Below are 19,392 nucleotides of genomic sequence, written 5' to 3' on the forward strand. Positions count from 1 at the left end.
TCGTCGTGTGTGGCTGCAGTTCTTGCTCCAGCCTCGTGGCCTCTACAACCTATAACCTCTCTGTTCACTCTTTATGGCGGCTTTTGGTGGTCTGCAAAGTACGTATTACCCACATTCAAACCAAGAATTTAGTGACAGATATTGCACACTGCTCAGATGAGTTTGAACACAATATTCTCAATGAGATGATGCTGCTTCTAGTACCTACATTTTTACATATCGGCCTCAACCATTTTTTTGGTGGCGTCTCATAGGCTGGGCAAACAAAGAGAATGTGGGAATAGGTTTCCATTTGACCTACACATAACTGGCATTTGCTATCATCAGTGTTGTATGATTTAAATGTGAGGGATTTTAGCGGCAGGGTCCCCATCCGAAATTGGAAGTATAGTCTTGGAAATGAAGTCCCAAAAGGGCTTGTACAGGGGGCTAGATTTGAACGCCAAAATTCTCCCCGTCAACGATGTACTCCAAGTTAAACTTATGTTATTGGTTCTAATCATAAACCAATATATCTCTTTCAATTCCCTTTTTGGCTGAAACCGCTGACCCACGGGATCCTCCCATAAATGCCTCAAGCCCATTGCTACCAACATGCTTTTTACTTTTTGCAGCCAGTTAATCTTGCATGTGTTATCAGGTAGGTATGATTCACTTGAGAGCTTTGAATACTAGCCTTGTACTTCATTACAGTTGTTGAATGATTTCCAGGCATTTTGCCTGGAACGGGATCTTGAGTTAAATAGCTCTAAAATTAAATACATGTTCTTTTCCTCCAGATTAACTTATAAGTGTAAAACGCTGGCTGGGTACACACCAACACAAGTCAAGACCAAGCACCGAATGGTCCTGTGAGCCGGCCGGCACCCATTGGAAGCCCTGATTTTGACCGACTGACCTGACTCCACACAACAACAGTGGTAAGTCAACCGCTCCAAGTAGTAGCCACAACGTGTTACTACACACCTACCGGTCCTGAAGAAAGCCTCTAGATCCTGTAGGACCGTGAGGCTGAAACATGTAGACCACCAACAGTGCGGTAGATTGGTAACTTGATCTACGCACACACCACTTTGTTTTTACCTTTCCACACCACCAAACCCATAAAAGAACTTGTCTAAATGGCGGCGTAGGGAATTTGAATACACTTCACAAGGGCACCTCACAAACCCCTCCTCCCCTTTTTTATTTCTGGGCACTGCTGCAATACCAGTTGGTCTTCCTCCAGGTGGAGGTCAGCATATTCACAAAATAAACCCTATGATGATGCTGTCACGTTACTAAAAGGCAGAGAATCAAGATATACCGCCCGAACCATGTGTACGTGAATGAGGGTTTTTTGGGGGTTTTTTGTTTATTTTTTATAGGGTCAAATAACGAATCTGACCCTGGTACACAGGACAAGTGGTTCATTCTCCCCCTCTGTTGATTTTTGTTATGTTTTTATTGTGTCTCTAAGTGTTTGTTTTATGTTGCACTTTTTTGATCTACAGTGATCGAAATACAGTCTTTTTTTAACTGAACATTACAGTCATTTACCAGAGCAGATCACAGATCTGTTATCCACTCCATAACAGGAACTGTTGGATTTCAAAGTAAAGCTGAATCACCTATATCAGATATTACCACGTCTGTAAAGCATTCCATCTATCTCTTTCAGTCTAAGCCACACAGGCACTCTCCTCCCTTGGATTATTCTGAGGCCCATCCCTCAAACTACAGAGGTTGCAAATCAATCAACACACCTGCTCTTGAAGAGTTCACCACAGATCCCAACATTGCACAGCAGTCCACAACACAGATTAAATGTACCATACCCCACACACCTAAACAGTCCCTGACATCAGAAGCCACAACACATCCTAGTCCTGCTATGGCTAGGCTTTGACACCTAAAACACAGAGATTAAACAGCCCAATTAAATTAAATAGCATTGCCTATCAACCAGAGACTCCTCTTCAACAAATTGCATCAAAGATGTCCTGCTAAACTGTAGGCCGGTGATCTCTAATGCAACTTTGATATCTATCCACATCCAAGTATTTGGCCTTGATGCTACCGAAGCCAAAAAAACAGGTTCTTATCATGCTCCATACCACTGTTTGATTTTATTCTACCACAAGTATATATCCTCCACCTCACCAGAGCATATCAGCTTGCCAAAAAGTATTTATTAGCATAGTTACTTAACACCTTGTGTTTGTGGGGGGTGCCCTTATCAACAAAGGAGTCCTTTAAATGGTAAGGCATCACCTCAAACATAAATTCATTGCAATGCCTCAATGCAGAGATTAGACGCAATTAAATGAAAGAGGTTGAAATTCCTAAACCAGCCACCTAAGGCAAAAAAAAGTTCCCGGGACATTTCAACTTCCACTAAGAAACACAAATACACCCACACACCCTCTTTAGTTAAAATCCTACTACACATTGAACTATAACCACCTACATTAAGGGCTATACACAGTACATGGTTTTCATAAAGAAACACAAGATATAAACCTCTGTCTTAGATTGGATCGAACACACTAGTTTTGCATTCTTTTCAGAATCCCAACCAAACTTAAGTGGTGAACCCTAAAGCCATTAGACCCTTATAGTGATGAGTTTCCTAACATTACAAATTAGTAATCATCACCTCAAAACTGAAAAGATCAAAGAAACCTCATGTTTGTGCAATGGTGAGGTACACATTATATGAAAACCCCTCTGAACATATAACTCGAGTTAAGGGAAACACCTATATCTACACAACGCATTAAACTCAAAGTTGTCAAAAAAGCACATAAGCAAACCATATTTCATGTAAAGTTTTCCTTTACAGCAAAAGGAAGCTTTCAGAAAATATGATACCAATCAACAGAGTCTGCCTCCACACCATTCAATGTATTTAAACTTGACAACTTAGCCCCCCACTTCAACAATATCATGGCATCCAAAGAGGACATAACCAAACTTACACACCCAGTTAGGAACAAAGTTGCAGTAACTTTTAGTGCTTTCACCCCAATTACTTGAAATGCATTAAATAAGGTCATCACTAAGACTAAACCTTCAAATGTTTCATCAGACACCATACATCCATATATAAGCAAGAAGCACCTCAATGTCCTCTTCCTGCTATGGTAACAAATCAAACTCCTGCCTATGACATTTTTGTCTCCCAAAGTCCCCCTACAAAGAGCCATGTTCAATCTTGTCTAAAGAAACCGAATATTGACTGGGAAGAGCTGAAAAGGTACGTTGCCAAAACAACTACAAGAGTGCACTAGTACAATCACCTGCTAGAAGACTTTCAATCTGGTTTCCAAACGGAGCAGAACACCGAAACCCATAGCTTTAAATTAGGCCTGACACACTTTGCCTTTGCAAAAAAGGAAACTATTTTCTCCTGGTCCTCCTTGATCTTCCAGCAGTCTTTGGCCAGGTCTGACCATAAAAACCTCCTAAGAACAGAGTCTTAACGGGTATTGACGGAACAGTGATAAATTATTCAGATCCTATCAGTCACTCAAGGCTCCATCCTTGCCCCTTTTCTTTTTAAACTTGATGAGTAACTGCTAGGTGAGGGTTTATCAAAGCAGGGAATGTCCTTTGTCCCACATGCTGTAGACATCAAGCTATACATTAAGCCTGAATGCCCAATCAGCCTAAAAAGCCTTAAACTCCTCCCTTAAAGAAATAAAATACTGGACGGCAAATACGAAATTTGTGCTAAAACCACTGAAGAAGAAGGGCTCCTGTTCTCCTCTAACAAACACCAGGAATGCCCCACAGTGTCGACACCCAAACTTAAAACCACAGTAGGCCTCCTGCCAACAACTGTAATTCAGCTAAAACCTTTGCCTTCGAACTTTCAAAATAACTCAACCTTGATCATCAAGTCATAGAAATCCCGATAAATTCCAGATTACAGCAAAACCTTCTCCATTGTCCCAAGCCCCTCTTTCATTGATATTTGCCTAGAGTAAAGAAGAAACAGTTGCTGAACTTGGTACCACTACAAAAGAGTCAAATTCTTGGGAGCCAAATGCTTGGGTTCTATGGATCTGTATCAGAGAACGAAACAGCAATTGAGTTGAGAAGTACTAGAAATGTGGTGCTCTGTGAATTCCCAAACGTTGAAAAACTATGCATGTTGCACATTTCCATGTGTTCTACTGCGGCCCTACAGGCTTAGTTGATAATTAGGCACTGGCCAGGACAACACAGACTGCTACTTTTCCAGAGCTGACTGGACACATTTGTTTCAGGAGGTCTTATGCAGCTGGATGTTATTTTACAATGCATCACTAGATATCTGAAGAATAGAACTTCACACCCATCATCATTTGTATGGCGACCTAGGGAGATTAAGGTGATTCAGAACTCGAGACGCAGTACACAAAATAATATGGCTGGTTATATCAGTGCGGTGCTACAAGAGAAGGGATGGCATCCCTGGCAAAGGTAAATTGACTGAAATCAAGTCCCCTAGAACACGCAGTCTTGTATAAACAAAAATAAAGTCATCCCATCATCTCAGCGTTCTTCAGAATTTCAGTTTATTCTTATGCCAGAAGAATAAACTGAAACACTGAAGAATGCGGAGATGGTGGGATGACTTTTATTTGTGTTTATACAAGACTACCTGTGCTAGGGGACTTGATTTTCCATCATCATTTGTAAACCTAATACGTGGGGTACTGTTAACCTTTGTTTAGTTTTCAACAGTTTTTTAAATATGCCAGTACAATCAATTGACTATTGGAGCTATTCCAGGGCACAGAGCTGGACTGATCATCTATGCATCTGTCCCTAGGCAATGACGCTTCAAATGTTGTCCAGAGAGGGCTGAGAGACTCATCTGGTAAGCTTGCATTGGTCAAACCAAGTGTCAGAGCACATTTGGATTTCTTGTTCAGAAAATATGTATTATGGATTAGCAGATCTTTATATTAAGAAATTACTTATTCTGTGCAACAACATTCATGCACCCTTCTACCCTCACCATTGCATCCATGTATCCACCCAGTCATCAGTCCATCACCCCTTCTACTCACACTTATTCACCCATGTACCCATCTCTTTATCCTTCCATCCAATGAACCACCAGCACACACATCTACCCACACCCCTGCATCCTTTGACATATGCCCATGCATCCATCATCCGCACTCTGCCAAGCTTATATCTAATAGCCCACAATTAAACATCCATCCATACGTTGATCCATCCTACTATCCAACTGCATCCAGCCCTCCACCGACCCACCGTGGTATCCATAGCCATAAATCATCGAATCACCCTTGTACACAACCACACATTCACCCATGCTTCTAACTAAGCATTCATCTACGTTTGCATTTTCCCATATGTTTTTTGCCTGACAGCAAGGGGGTCTGTATGTTATGCCTGTGTGAATATTTGTATCTGGATGACATCTGTGTACATACGAATTAACACATGTTATATGTTTGTGCATCTAAACATATCACAAAGCAATCCAGGAGTTTTACTACAAAGTACACACACACCTAAAACAAGCGAGACCTGTACGTGAATTCTCAGTGAAATAAGTATGCTTTTTAGGGGAAAAAAAAGGCTTCCATAGAACGCAAAACAAAAATACTCGATTTCTGGAACTACAAAGGACAATCAACTACTATCATGTTATATGAAGCCATTCACAGTTCAGCGTGTGAAGCTACAAAACTCCTCAAATGCACATAAGGATATGAAGTGACTAAGACATTGTGTGACAATATTGGGGCACAAGGCCACATGATAAATGCCTTTATAAGGTCACATAATTCGGGCGGTAACTTGCAATATCCTTTCCATGTATGGTTAGGAGTATTATTTTCCATATAATATATGGTCCAGGTGCTTTATCTGCTTCCCTGAAGGTGTTGTCGTCCCTTATCCATTTCGTTACTATGTGCATTGCTTTTAGACAAATCTGCCTTTAACCCCTTCGCTGCGGCGGGAATTCCGCCGCAGCGCTGGGGGGTGTGGGGGGGCAGCGCGGTGGCGCTGTGCTCATGACGGAGCAACTCCATCATGAGCCACGGTTGAGCTGTGCTCATGATGGAGTGGTTCCGTCATGACTCCGCCCAGTTGCATTGTCCCCCCGCACAGGCGGGGAAACAGCGCTGCGTGGGCGGAGCGGCCGCCAAAGGTCGCGGCATGACGGAACCGCTCCGTCATGAGCACACGGCAACCGTGGCTCATGACGGAGTGGTTCCGTCATGAGCGGGGAAGGGGTTAAAGGCAAAGACACTTTGCATGGTGAGTATTTTTGAGTTTTGAAAGCCCCTTCAAGGGTGAACCCTTCACCATGGCATACATGTTTAAATGTGTAGACCTTCCTCCACCAGTGTGACAGGGGGATTTCCTCTGCTGCACCCGTAGCTGGATGGCACAGCAACAAAACTTAAAATAAATCCGCAGATCACAGAAACTAAACTGTGCAGAGATACTTTGATAAAGACTAAGCACCTGAGGGGGATTTCTTTAATACTTAGAGGCTATGCAGTGATATTTGCTACCAAGTTATCTGCAGATGTGGGAGAATAATGTTCTCAGAACACATCTGCTAAAACATTTTTTAAACATAGCTTAAAATGTTAGCGATCTTTAGTTGCTTCTGTGGCATCCCCTTCTCACCCATAAAATAATTGCGTTGGCTTCACCTAAAGCATTCTGGACTGTACTCTCTCCTACTGCGGCCCTCTCAATACATAAACAGGATATATATAAAACACATTTTAATCACCTATGTTTTTCAAGTCTATCATATTAAAATATCTTGGCACATGCTTAAATCATACACTTACAATGGCCCCTTTAGCAGAGTAGTAGATACATGGATGAATCTATGCATCATGTTCAGATATTGTGTATTCACAGCCTGGCACAACTCAGCAGAAATATTTTCTACCGGTGAGGATATGGGATCACCAGTGGGAGGGAGGCGATTGATCAAAGAAAGAACTAAAACAGTGGCACAATGCTGGGATGCTGATAAAGACAAACAGTTTCGTTTTAATATCAGAAACAGTGTCGACAAGTGTACATTCATTGTGCTGCGTGTGTAAGCAGGATATGTGGATTACCGCAGACAGCTAATCAAAACTATCCATATGTCTTTACTAGATTATACCTTGTAAAACATGATATATGATCAGGCTGTGCAGCCCGATCATATACACAAAGAGCTAACTTCCCATCTTTTCCATCTCTGAGTATTAAACAAACACGAAGTACTTGGAAAGACAACTTCTGAGAACTCTACATAAATACCACACAGAAAGGAAAAGGAAATACCTCTCTGACCATCGGCGGCATGTACCACACATTACACACGATGGCCCAGCTGGTCATCATCCGCAACAGGTATTTCCCCATGCTGAATTTACTGCTGTTCCAGAAGGCGTCCCCAAACTGGGGGTCATACTGCAAACAAGGACAGCAGAGAAGAAATGTGAGAGTCGTGTTGGAAAAGGGCCTTGCATAAAAAAAAACAAATCACTGCATTTCTACAACAAATTACTACTATGAATTACTTCATGATTTAAACATGATCCATGGCAGGGTTAAGATATTGTTTTAGACAACTGGAAAATTGTTTCATGGAGTGAATGCAATCTTTTATTGAGTGATTAAATAAAATCATACAATACATAGAATTAAGAGCGAATTCCCATTACTAATTGTTAAGAAATAAATAATTGCCAATTGCATACATATTTCTAAAAAATGCAATATCGAGCAACTTCAGAAACATATCAATTAAAATAAAGACTTCAAAGTGACGTTATTTTTTTATATTACAGACTATTTCGTGAAAAATGTACTTCACTTTCCAACTGGCTACAGATCCTCACCCAGGTAACATGCATCGGCAGCAGCTTTAACAGTCCAAATTTTCAATTTTAAAGACATTGATTTCAGCCACGTTTTCTGGCATCTAACATTTTAGTGCAGCAGCATATCAGATGAGTTAATTATGTCATCCTTTTTTCTGAACTACGTAGACTACAACAAAGACACTATGCGTATGCCCAAAGAACTGAACGGGGCTCCACAATATCAAACAAAAAAGTGGCATTATAACAAAATATATCTGGTTTCTCAATTAAGACAATGGTTAAGATCGATTTGGGGAGCAGGAGCAAGAAAAGAGTCTAATAAGTATTTACTTCTATATTTTCCAAGTTACTGACATGAAATATAATGCTAGATTCTGTTAAATTTCATTTTTAAGAAAATTATATAAACAATTACTTTCTCATTCTTATGCATATATTAAAGGATTCAGAATTATGTCTAGGCAGTCTCGCAACAGATTTAAGGATAGGATTTCTTCAAAAATATGGTTTAGGTTTATAAAAATATTTAAGACCAAGAGTTCAGCCGCAGAGCAGAATGAGTGAGTCTGAACTCGAGTCTCACTTGGTCAGTGGGCACGAGTGTGGTAAAGAACAGAACTTTGGGCAGGCTCCAAGCCATTTAACAATCCAACTTTCTCCCCAAATGCAATCTTTTAATACTGGGCCAATTTTTGCATTCACAGCTTGCAAAAACTGAAGAACTGTGGGACTAATAATTTTAATTACTGTTTGTCATAAGCAAATGCGAAGGAGGATTAACTTTGAATCAAGGGCTTTTATGTGGGATTTTCATTTGTTTTAACCACAACTAAAGAAATTGTATGAAGAAACTATCTACTGTAGCCTCAAACATCTACTGAAAACTAAATGTTTTCCTGCCTCTTATCATTATATTTGTCTGAGACATTAACTCTCCAATGGTTTTCAGAACTGTATTTTTCCAAAACTACAAATAGATCACTGATAACAAGCTGTTTTCTGATCAATAAGAACTGTATAACAAGCACACTATAAGGACGTTAACACAATTTTGTCAAAAACAGGTGAACGTGCAAACCTCCCTTAAGCTTGTCCCAAGGTCAGCTGTATATAAGTGAATAGGGCTGGGAGTAGGACGCACCATAATTTTTCAGATTTTTCTTTTCACCTTTGACCCATCACCTACTCTGACCCTTACACAGGTTTCTATAAATAGGGCTTGAATAGCATGTGAGAGGTCTCAGTTTCAACCATAGCTGCTTCCCGCAAAACATGTCCAATGCTGAAGAAAGCAGTCAAACAAGCAAAATTCTGCCTGATGCAACTTTGGCAGCTTTCCTATTGATGGGAAAAATGTTATCAAGCATCTCACAGTCCTTTCCACAATCTATTTAGGCCAATGGGAGTAGTACAGCATCGCTGCCTTACAATTCAATGAACATGTAGTTAGTCACAGTCTCTAAGTTACCCTTTTCTGCGTAAGGGGTGGATAATTGTCCCTCACCAGGAGTCAGGTGCCATGTTTAGGCCAAAAAAAGGTATTAAAAAGGATCATGAGCTGTGTAGCCCAAACAAAATTAGTATTTTATTTTGACATACATGCTTACTAGCACATCATTTGAGACCACTGCACTGGTGGCTCTTTTCTCTTATCAATATTTTCAAACTATACCATAGCCTTCCTTAGTAAATTCGATTACGATATGACTCAATTCAGTCTGTCTAACAAAGCTGATTTACAAAGTCTATCCAAACAGTAACCTTGATCTTATTTACATTGTTACTGGCATTTTTTCATTCTAAATGACCAACACGGTCCCCAAGTTTCCGTAAATCCTTTTCCTTACAGATCATTCAATATCTATCCATTCCTTGTCTCATTAGTCCTTTTTAGATGACCATCTGTTTCCTATATACTTGTTTGAGTGTCCTCATCAAGCACTGGTTGAGAGATGATTCCCTTAACTCTCAGTGGCTAACTCCCAGTGGCCATAGTTTTTCTGGAACTCTTTTGAGGGACATCATTTATGTTTAAACTAGTCATCCTTATCATTTTGTACTGGTATTGCTGGGAGTTTGAGTTTTAAGTCTGCCTAGTGTCCAAATTAGACCGGTAAGGAGTTGATTCAAAGTATGACATCAGTCTTGGGAAGATTATTCTTCTGCCTTTCACTCCCAAAGAATCGTAGGCTTGAGTTGTGGTACCGCTAATTTTGACTTACCTGAACTACAAGAATGTGATATTCCATGGCTTGCCTTCGAAACAATTAAGAAAGCATTATAGACAATTCAGAAGATGGTGATCCATTTAGCTGGTGTCCTCCAGAGGTTTGACCATATTTTCTAAAACTTGCAGATATCTACATTGGATGCGGATTAAGCAAAGGACCCATTACAACTAGGGGTGGGCAGAATTTGCGTAGTCGCGCTACGCAAAGCTCCGCAAAACTGTAAAAAATCTCCGCGAGCACGCAGAAATTCCGCAAACATGCGGAATTGCTTGTTCGCGGTGCTTTTTTCATGTTTGCGAACGCTGTTTGCATGCTCGGGGGGAAATATCTCACATACCCGCATTTTGAGAATGCGAACAAGCAAAAAATTCCCCGAAGCTGCGTAACGCAGAATTTTGGGCAATTCAGTGTTCTCCGCGGAACGCAAAATTACCCAAATTCCACAAATTACGCGAGCGGAACGGAATTTACCACCTAAGCCTAATTACAACGTACGTGGGATTGTCATCATCTTGTTAAATTTACCATTTGGCAAACAAAATCTGTCTACAAGAAGAATTTTGACTTAGGTTGTTTCACATTTAAGCTAATATGCTGGGAATGTATTGACTGTTTTGTTGTGGTTTTATGGATTGTTTTATCCAAAATAAACTGCGGATTTAAAACGAATGTAGATTGGCAGACCATCAACAGGCCTACCCACCTTACAAAATGTAATGCCGAGAACTTTCCATCAGTTAAGGCTTTTCAGGTAAATTTTTGTTCACGGCCCAAACTTTCTGACAGCAAATTGTATCATGTGAAAGAAGCAAATCAATTATCTAAGTAATTTGTAAAATCTGTTTTAGATAAGGAACATTCCATGACAGTAATATTATCGTTTTAGTACTCAGGCCCCGATTACAGTTGGCCTGACCAATTGCAATATACAAGATAACTGCTGTACCATACATATCACAATTATGACGTGTGTGATAAGCAATATACCTTACATTTTCCCCATGTAAATGTCAGCAGGTGAAGTCTGCCAAAGTTTACTGTGGGAAAAATGCCTGGTAAATAACAGGGCAAACAAATCTGCATGTTATACCCCATTGTTTCAGGCTAATAATGTAATTGTCTGCTATTTAACACGTTATGTTAAAATCTGATCCCAGAATTTGCATAATATGTGGGGCGCGATAAATACTAAAGCATTTCAGGGTCAAATTTAATTAAAACCCAATTATGTCAGCCTGGATTGAAGTTTGATTACTCATACCTAGGCTAGGTCCCTTCCTGTCTGGGTGAAACCAACACAGTTACAGATTAGCCCCAATTGCCTGCTTACAACTTTACTCTAACTTTGAGCTTTCACAACATAGATAACATCACTTTTTAACTGGGATATAATAGACAGTGAAATTCATTTTGTCATCTAGCAAGCATTCTGAGCCACTGGCATTTAGCAACACTTGTACGCAATAATCATTATTTGGGTAGGGTGAAAGCATTACCTAGGATCAATAAAACTTCAGGGTAAGATTGCTTCTTGTTACCTTAATACCTCAGTCGAGAAACTTGGCATTTGCATCAAGTACCTGCTATATCATAATGCTCGAAAACTACAGGATTTTAGTTTGCTCACTTTCACTAAATGTATAACTATAGTCCTTAATATGAGTATCCAAAAATGCTAGAGACTATATTTTTTGTGACTAAGAAGAGAAATTGTTTGCATTTATTTTTAAAGTACATTTCTGTTCACATAGAAACTCTTACCCCTTAATTTAACGCGAGGAATAAAGATTAGAAAGAGGTCATAATTCTCCCACTGAAAAAGTATTCCGCCGAATTCGCATCTCTTCAAGTATCTTTTGACATTGCTAGACTATTCTATCCAAGCCTGAGTGAAACTTTCTTAATTTTAAAGACAAAGACTATATAAGTCAGTATGTATGTTTGATCTAAATGTATTTACCAAGGACTTCAATTTCTTTGAGCCCTGGTTAATAATCTCAAATACCCTGTGTATATCCCTAACATGGTTAGAGGAGAATGTTTAGCCACAGAATCAGTGCCAATGACTTTTTCAGAGTTCCGAAGTAAATCCACAACTCAAGTCTGCTTGGGGTGTTGTTCATTTCAGGGGAAATATCTGCAGCAAAACTGGATGGTGAGTGGTTCACATTAGTACTCCTCAGAAGAGACTCACCCTTACTAACCGAATAGTACATCACAAGTGAAATTATACTGATATCACCATTTTCTATGTGATCCTCAACAAGCTGTTCAGATTCTGATTCCAATACAATTGTTGAATTTATCATTAAGCGAGTTGACTTTCTTTGGCTTTGGATTAAACATTTAAAACACTTCACTCTGAAAACTAAGCTAGGTGCAAATTGTGGTGTTTATTTTCTGAGTTTCTTTCTTAGTTTTTTGTTCTTATTTTTTAATAGAGGCTTTAATAATTTATCCAAGTCCAATTAAGTCCACTCCTGTGTGTCCTTAATGTTTTGGTATATTAAGCTAATTATTTGGTTCATACAATGTCCTTCCCATCATCTTCTTTTTTACCCCTTGCTCCTTTTAATAAATCCAATAGCTAATTCTTAAAATTATCTTGTTCATAGTTTATGTTTGAAGGGCTAAAATCTGAGCACTTTCCATAGGGTTAGCCTTTAAAGAATCAGGGTTTAGGTTACTGGGAGGTGGCAAGTACAATTTCTCCTTTAATCATCTTTGGATCCTCAAACAAGGATTGCATAGTTGCCTGTAGGAAACATTGAGCTTCGAACCCGGTTATATTTTTGTATCTTCAAAACCATCTTTTTCACTTTCAAAAATCAAGCTTTCAAGAAGACTCACAAGAACAATTTTTACAAACAGCCGAAATTTCACTTTAACCTTGATTTTCTGTTCCTTTTTTATGATATACCACATGTAAGAGTTCCCTGCACCCAACCTATCATAAGAAGCCAGAGGTTTCAGTACACAGATTTCAGCTGTGCATAACAGGGGTTTGCCACAGGGACTGGCCTGAAGTCATGCACGGTGCACAATCCCCTGCTGTTGGTCAACCCCCACTGCACATGGCCTTTGACTTTGTGGACCACAACCCCTGGCCTTAGGCCAAAACCCAGCACATAACCCTCACAGGAGGTGAACCCTTTTGCACATGCGCAGCGGGGGTTGGCCACAGTCAGTCAAGCGGTTTGTCCAACTTGAAGCATGTGACAAACTCCTTCTGTGCATGGCCTTTGGTAATGCATACCAGGAGCTGGACGCTGAGTCCAATCGTGCCATGGGAGGCCAACCCTGCTGCACACGGTTGACTGCAGCCAGGTCTTGCTCCCAAAGGACCGGCAGTGGCCACTGGCCAAGTGCAACAGTAGTATACTTAATACTTTTTTCCTCATTTCTTACAGGCTTCACAGCTCCTCAGGGAGGGTCTAGGATTTGTGAATTCAGTCAAGATTTGCGAATCTGGCAATAAAAAATGCATTTTCTTAATGTTTATTTTATGGCCAGTCAGGGGAGGTCCCTTTGGGCCCAGCCTCTACATCGGCCTGAGGTCAATTGAGATTCTAACTGCCTCCTTATGTCATTTTTCTCCACACTTTTTCAACTAGTGTTTGGTACACCGTGCTAGATAATGGTTGCTTCAACGTAATTTTGTGAGCGTCAGCCAGCCAGTCACATGGTAATGAGCAGAAGTTCCGCCGGCGCCAGGGATCGGAACGTGAGCCCCACGCTATGGAGTCAGCCGCTCTGGCCGCAGCGCCACACCTCTCTCATGCTGCACATAGCTACTCATTTAATTATTTGCATTTAGTAAACCTTAGCTTACACTATTCTCTTCCTTTTTCTTCCTCCGAGTGAACCTATTTTTTGATATGTTTATACCACCAGGTTCTTAGGGTTATAGGGTTGACCCCGGTTATTATTACAGAGTAATGATCTAAGAGCAGCACCATCGTGTAAGCGTTTTTTTACCAGCCCTGGAAAAAAAGACAGAATGCTGTCTTTTGCCTGCTGCAAACATTAAATATGTAGGAATACCCATGCCTTCAGTAAGTGTGTGTATGTATGTATGAATATGTATGCATAGATCATCAAATATAATATAAAGACATTTTCCCCAATGTCAGTATGTCATTGTCAACTATGCAACTGGTATATATACTATTCAGCAAATAAACACATTGTGTATTACATCAGTGTCTGTAATGTGATGAAAATCTGTAACCTGATAATTTATGGAAAACAAAACTCTGAAACATGTCTTGGTTGATTAACCATATTACTTTGATGGCCACTGGATATATGGTGCCTCCAATTTCAAAGCTCCCCTTCTTGAACATCATCACAGACGTGTTGTTAATGCAGGTTCCTGTCCAAAAAAACAAAGGGTAATTGTTTAGTTTGATTTAAAAGAATGCATTTGTTTGAAATAAGTCCAGCTTTAAACCTTGCTTCAAACAGCTACACTCAAGAAACCACTCAGTATTTTGAATTTGCAAATAAGAAAACACTGCAGAGGTGGCAGTTTTCAACTTGAAACGCTCCTGTGTGTCCTCCTATAGGCACAATTTCCTCCTTGTTCTCTCTCTACTATAAATACTACAGACCGACGGCACTCATTCATTCATACAATCACTCACATACTCACTATTTAAAACTTTGCAGAAAGTATTCCAAGGGACCACTATTTAGGGTCCCCGGTAGCACTTTTCTGCACAAAGCCACTGCACTCATGAACTCATTCACTATCAAATAGCAGTACAAGACCCTGAAATCCTAAAATGCAATGGGCATGGGTGAGCACTCTGCTTTCTTTATTGCTTTTTTTTGTGTCCAAACACAAGCCATTGCTCTCATTCCAAAAAGGGCACAGAGGTTCAATTAGAGTAGCTTTCTAGACAACCTAGATTGAGGTCCACACAACTAGTGTGCCAAGCGAGGCCTTCCGAGTCTATAGAAGCATCCCGGCTTGAAACCCAAGACCTCTGCTCACACAAAAAATAGAGCACCTAGGCAATATGCATATCAGAACAAGGTCTAACTTATGCAATTTCAATCTTCATCCTGTGTGCCTAACAGATAAATGTATCTACAAAGGAGATACAGTTGTCTGTAGTCTTACAGACACCTATAGAGTGGGAGGAGGCATTTGTCACATACTCCCTGGGATTCACCTAGGCCTACACTCCTTATAACAAGCTACCTTTAATTTTTAATCTCTGACAGGCACATCATCCGTAAACAGACATACACAGCCTGATTCCATGTTCCCTCTGTCACACTGTCTTCCTTTCTCTACTTCTCCCACCACCGCTGCCAATCCTGCCATCCCGTCCAGCCAACCTGAAATTTGACTATAAACTCAGTTAACTGTGGTACCACATACAGTCAGCACATAATAAAAATACCTCACCACACATACCCAACCTCTACAAGCAATATGTAATCAGCTAATACTGGGCACCAAACAGCATCTTCTACTGAGCAATAATCACTACACAATATGCTATGAAATACCCTGGACGTTCTCAAACAGAACACTTTAGAAAGACAACATAATGCCCGCATACACTCAGATTAAGAAATAGCCGTAGTGCAATACTAAAGGTAGAAGGAGCTTTACAAGCGCTAACATAAAATAACATTATGAAAATTCATAATACGCATTCTTAGTTGGATATTAGTAAATGTAGCAAATTAAAAGCAAAGCTGATCGAACAAGGCTCAGAGCAACCAGAGCATGCTAATAACTTGTGTCATTCAAAGAGGAATGTGCTCCTTACCCTCTGGGAAAATTAAAATTGGCAATTTGCCCTTATCTGCAACATGTTCTTGGAGCCTATTGGAAGAAAGAGGCATGATTAAAATTATGATGTTTCAAAGTCCTGGTAGTAATTTCTGCATCCTTCTTAATTAAGGCAACACATTCCAAGTCTTGTCTTATCAAAAATACACCATTTAGGCGGTATAAAGACGTTTTAGGTTTAAAATAATGCACATATGAGCTGCTTCATTTGCAAGGCTATACAATTGCTATAACTGAAAAACACAAGAGAGCAAGACTCAATAAGGTCAATTCAATGTGAAAACTACAGGTTACAGCAGGTTAGTAAAAATCTCTAACTTCCATCACAATTAGAAAAACATACCATAAATAATTTTATCTTTGGCAAAATATTTTTTGTTTCTCAAAATGTTCTCGAAATCTAACAGAAATTGACAGACTGTGAAACATCTTGCTATGAGCCATCATTAATAATTGAAAAATTCCTCCACAATAAAGCAACCCCTTTGAACCAATTTTTCCGTGCTGGGAAATCTGCCACTGTACGTGCTTTTTGAAGATTAAAAATGCAAACATGTCAAAATCAAACAGCTTGGGTTTCGGCTGCTGTCAAACAGAACATATGCAGTACACAGGTGCAGGTTGTATACGGGCAACAGGGTACATAAAGTAACTGAAACATTTGCTAAATGTGATTTTAGGCAATGAAATTATACACAATCATGGACAACTGTTTGACTACAATAATACAAATTGTAATATTGTAGTAGGCCGGTATGCATTTCTAGTTTTCAAGGGGGTCTTTTGTCCAGGGGAGGGGGGTGGATGCTGTGGGTAGATCAATGCACATGACAGCGCTTTCCACAGATCAAGGTCTTCTTGTAGTTTGTCGTCAGTTCTGGTTAGATTCACTTTTATTTCCTCTGCCGTCCTCCACACCGATACATACTTGATCCATTGTCGTCTCTCTGGAGTTCTTGTGCTCAGCCAGTATATGACTATACATCTTTTTGCCAACAAGAATATAAACTGTATAAATATTTGCTTCATTCCATATTTTGGTTTTATAACATCAAAGTCCAGTAGACATGAACGTGGCACCAATTGCACTATGAGCGACAGATGTGTGGAGTATCGATCCACCACCTCCCGCGAGTACGCTGCCACTCTAGGACAATACCACACCAGATGGTAGTATGTGGCTTCCTAGTCCCTGCAACCTTCCAGACATCTGATGCAACTTGTTATATGTGTCTATTCAGAAACATACGTGCTTCAAAAATACCATTTGAAACCTCATTTTTTGTTCAAGTGTTTTTTCATCCTCCAATATGCTTTATTTTATTGCTTAATATTTACATAATTCAAAAAAATGCTTTAAATCAAAAAAGAATGCACAAACGACTGACTGAAGTACTAAATACATTATTACTTACTGGTGGTCTCCAGTAGGTAGTTATAGTTAGGTCCTAGTTTCCATAAAAAAAGCGTTTTTTGTTTTGTTAATAACTTTGGCGCAATTCGATGAATCTCCACAAAATTTGCAAAACTAATTTGCCAGTCACTTCAGCTGCTTTCCTGAAATTTTTGGGGTGATTCGCCAACCAAGGCCAGAGAAAAAGGGGGGTCACAAAACGCATTTTTCCCATGCTAATTCCCAAGAGGGCTTTAGACATAACTACAGTCCACTATATGGAATTACACTAAATGCATTTCCAGCAGCTACCTTTGTGCGAGAGCAATGCCGGCTTCTGCAGGAGGCGGGGAGGCGTGTGGGACTGCGGGGGTCTTGAGGCTCCCCCTGCGTTCCTAGGGCGAGGAGAAACAGGGAAAATAAAGGACACAAAGTGGCAAAATAAAGGAGAGAAACAAGCATAAAGAGGCAGAATAAAGGTCCGCAATGTGCAGTGAGGCAAAATAAAGGTGAGAAACTAGCATAGAGAAGCAAAATAAAGTCAGAAGCGAACAAAAAGAGGCAAAATAAAGGTAAGAAACTAGCAGGAAGAGACAAAATAAAGGTGTGAGACAAGCAGACAGAGGCAAAATAGGAGTCAGAAAATAGCAGCAAGAGGCAGAATAAAGGTCAGAAACAAGCAGCAAGAGGAGAAAAAAAAATCAGAAACAAGCTGAGAGAGGCAAAATAAAGGTCAGCAATGGGCAGAAAGAGACAAAAGAAAGGTTAGAAACTAGAAGAAAGAGGCAGAATAAAGGTCAGAAACGAGCAGAAAGAGGCAGAATAAAGATCACAAAAGAGCAGAAAGAGGTAGAATAATGGTCAACAATGAGCAGAAAGAGGCATAATAAAGGTGAGCAGAAAGAAGCAGGGAGCGGCTCCTCTGCTTGAGCAGAGGAGCGCCGCCCCACTTTAATTCCCCCCAAAGACCCAGAGATGAAAAATAAAATTGTAACTTATTACCAGTTTATATTCATTCCCCTGTCCGGAGCCGAGCATCAGGATGGGGACATGGACGCTGAGTGACAGCAGCAGGGAGGAGGCTGTCCTGGCTAATGCACTGTTCAAAGAGGTGGCCAGCCACACATGCAAGTCTTAAACATCTCTAACCCAGCTTAAGACAGCTGGGTTAGAGAAAGCCAAAGCCTCCAAGGGCTGTGGAGCGCCAAGTGAGATCGCTCCCACCAATCCCAGCACTGCTCTCATGCTGGTGAGAGCAGCGCTAGGATGGTCAAGGGAGTTGCAGCATCCTGTTCCTGTGGGCGACGGCGAAATGGCTCCGGAGTGGAGGAAGTTGTTTTTGGTAAGTCTTAATTTTTAATATAATTTAGTGTGCACCCATCCCAGAGATGCCAACCACGACTGGAAAGAAGAATAAAGTTCAGAAACCAGCAGCAAGAGGCAAAATAAATGTCAGCAACGAGAAGAAAGATGCAAAATAAAGGTGAGAAACTAAGCAGAAAGCGGCACAATAAAGGTCAGAAACAAGAAGAAAGAGGCAAAATAGAGGTCAGAAATGAGCAGAAAGTCAAAATAATGGTCAGAAACGAGCAGAAAGAGGCAAAATAAAGGTCAAAAATGAGTGGAAAGAGGCAGAATAAAGGTAAGAAGGGAGCAGAAAGAGGCAGACTAAAGGTCAGAAATGAGCAGAAAGAGGCAAAATAGAGGTCAGAAACAAGCAGCAAGAGGGAGAATAAAGGTCAGAAATTAGTAGAAAGAGACAGAATAAAGGTCAGAAACCAGCGGTAAGAGGCCGAATAAAGCTCAGGTGCGAGCAAAAAGAAGCAAAATAATGGGCAGGAGCGAGCAGAGAAGAGGCAGAAAAACTAGCAGAAAATAAGCAGAGGAGGCACAAAACCGAAGGTAGCAGAGCATAGCAGACTGCAGGCAAGCTCGACAGGAGGACCGTCAGAGGTGGAGCTAGCACGAGGACCTGCTCCCATGTGCCCCCTACTTGTTTTTTACTGTGCACCCACTGACTGACCCACTCATACATCCACACACCCATTCACAGACCCACTCACACTCATGCACTCACTGACACACTCATGCACTCACTGACTC

At 40.5% G+C, this 19,392-nt stretch overlaps 1 protein-coding gene across 1 annotated transcript in view; it reads right to left on the reverse strand.

Moving 5' to 3' along the window:
* GPAT3 (glycerol-3-phosphate acyltransferase 3) overlaps positions 1-19,392 on the reverse strand; it is a 395,920-nt gene that overhangs the window by 64,097 nt on the left and 312,431 nt on the right. Inside the window, exons 8-10 of the mRNA XM_085636576.1 lie at positions 15,874-15,929; positions 14,374-14,459; positions 7,309-7,437 (exon numbers count right to left, since the gene is read on the reverse strand). Of these exons, the coding sequence (XP_085492702.1) occupies positions 7,309-7,437; positions 14,374-14,459; positions 15,874-15,929 (271 nt within the window). The remainder of the gene's footprint in view (positions 1-7,308; positions 7,438-14,373; positions 14,460-15,873; positions 15,930-19,392) is intronic.

The sequence above is a fragment of the Triturus cristatus genome, chromosome 2_1 (assembly GCF_964204655.1).
Source record: "Triturus cristatus chromosome 2_1, aTriCri1.1, whole genome shotgun sequence".
NCBI classification, from domain to species: domain Eukaryota; kingdom Metazoa; phylum Chordata; class Amphibia; order Caudata; family Salamandridae; genus Triturus; species Triturus cristatus.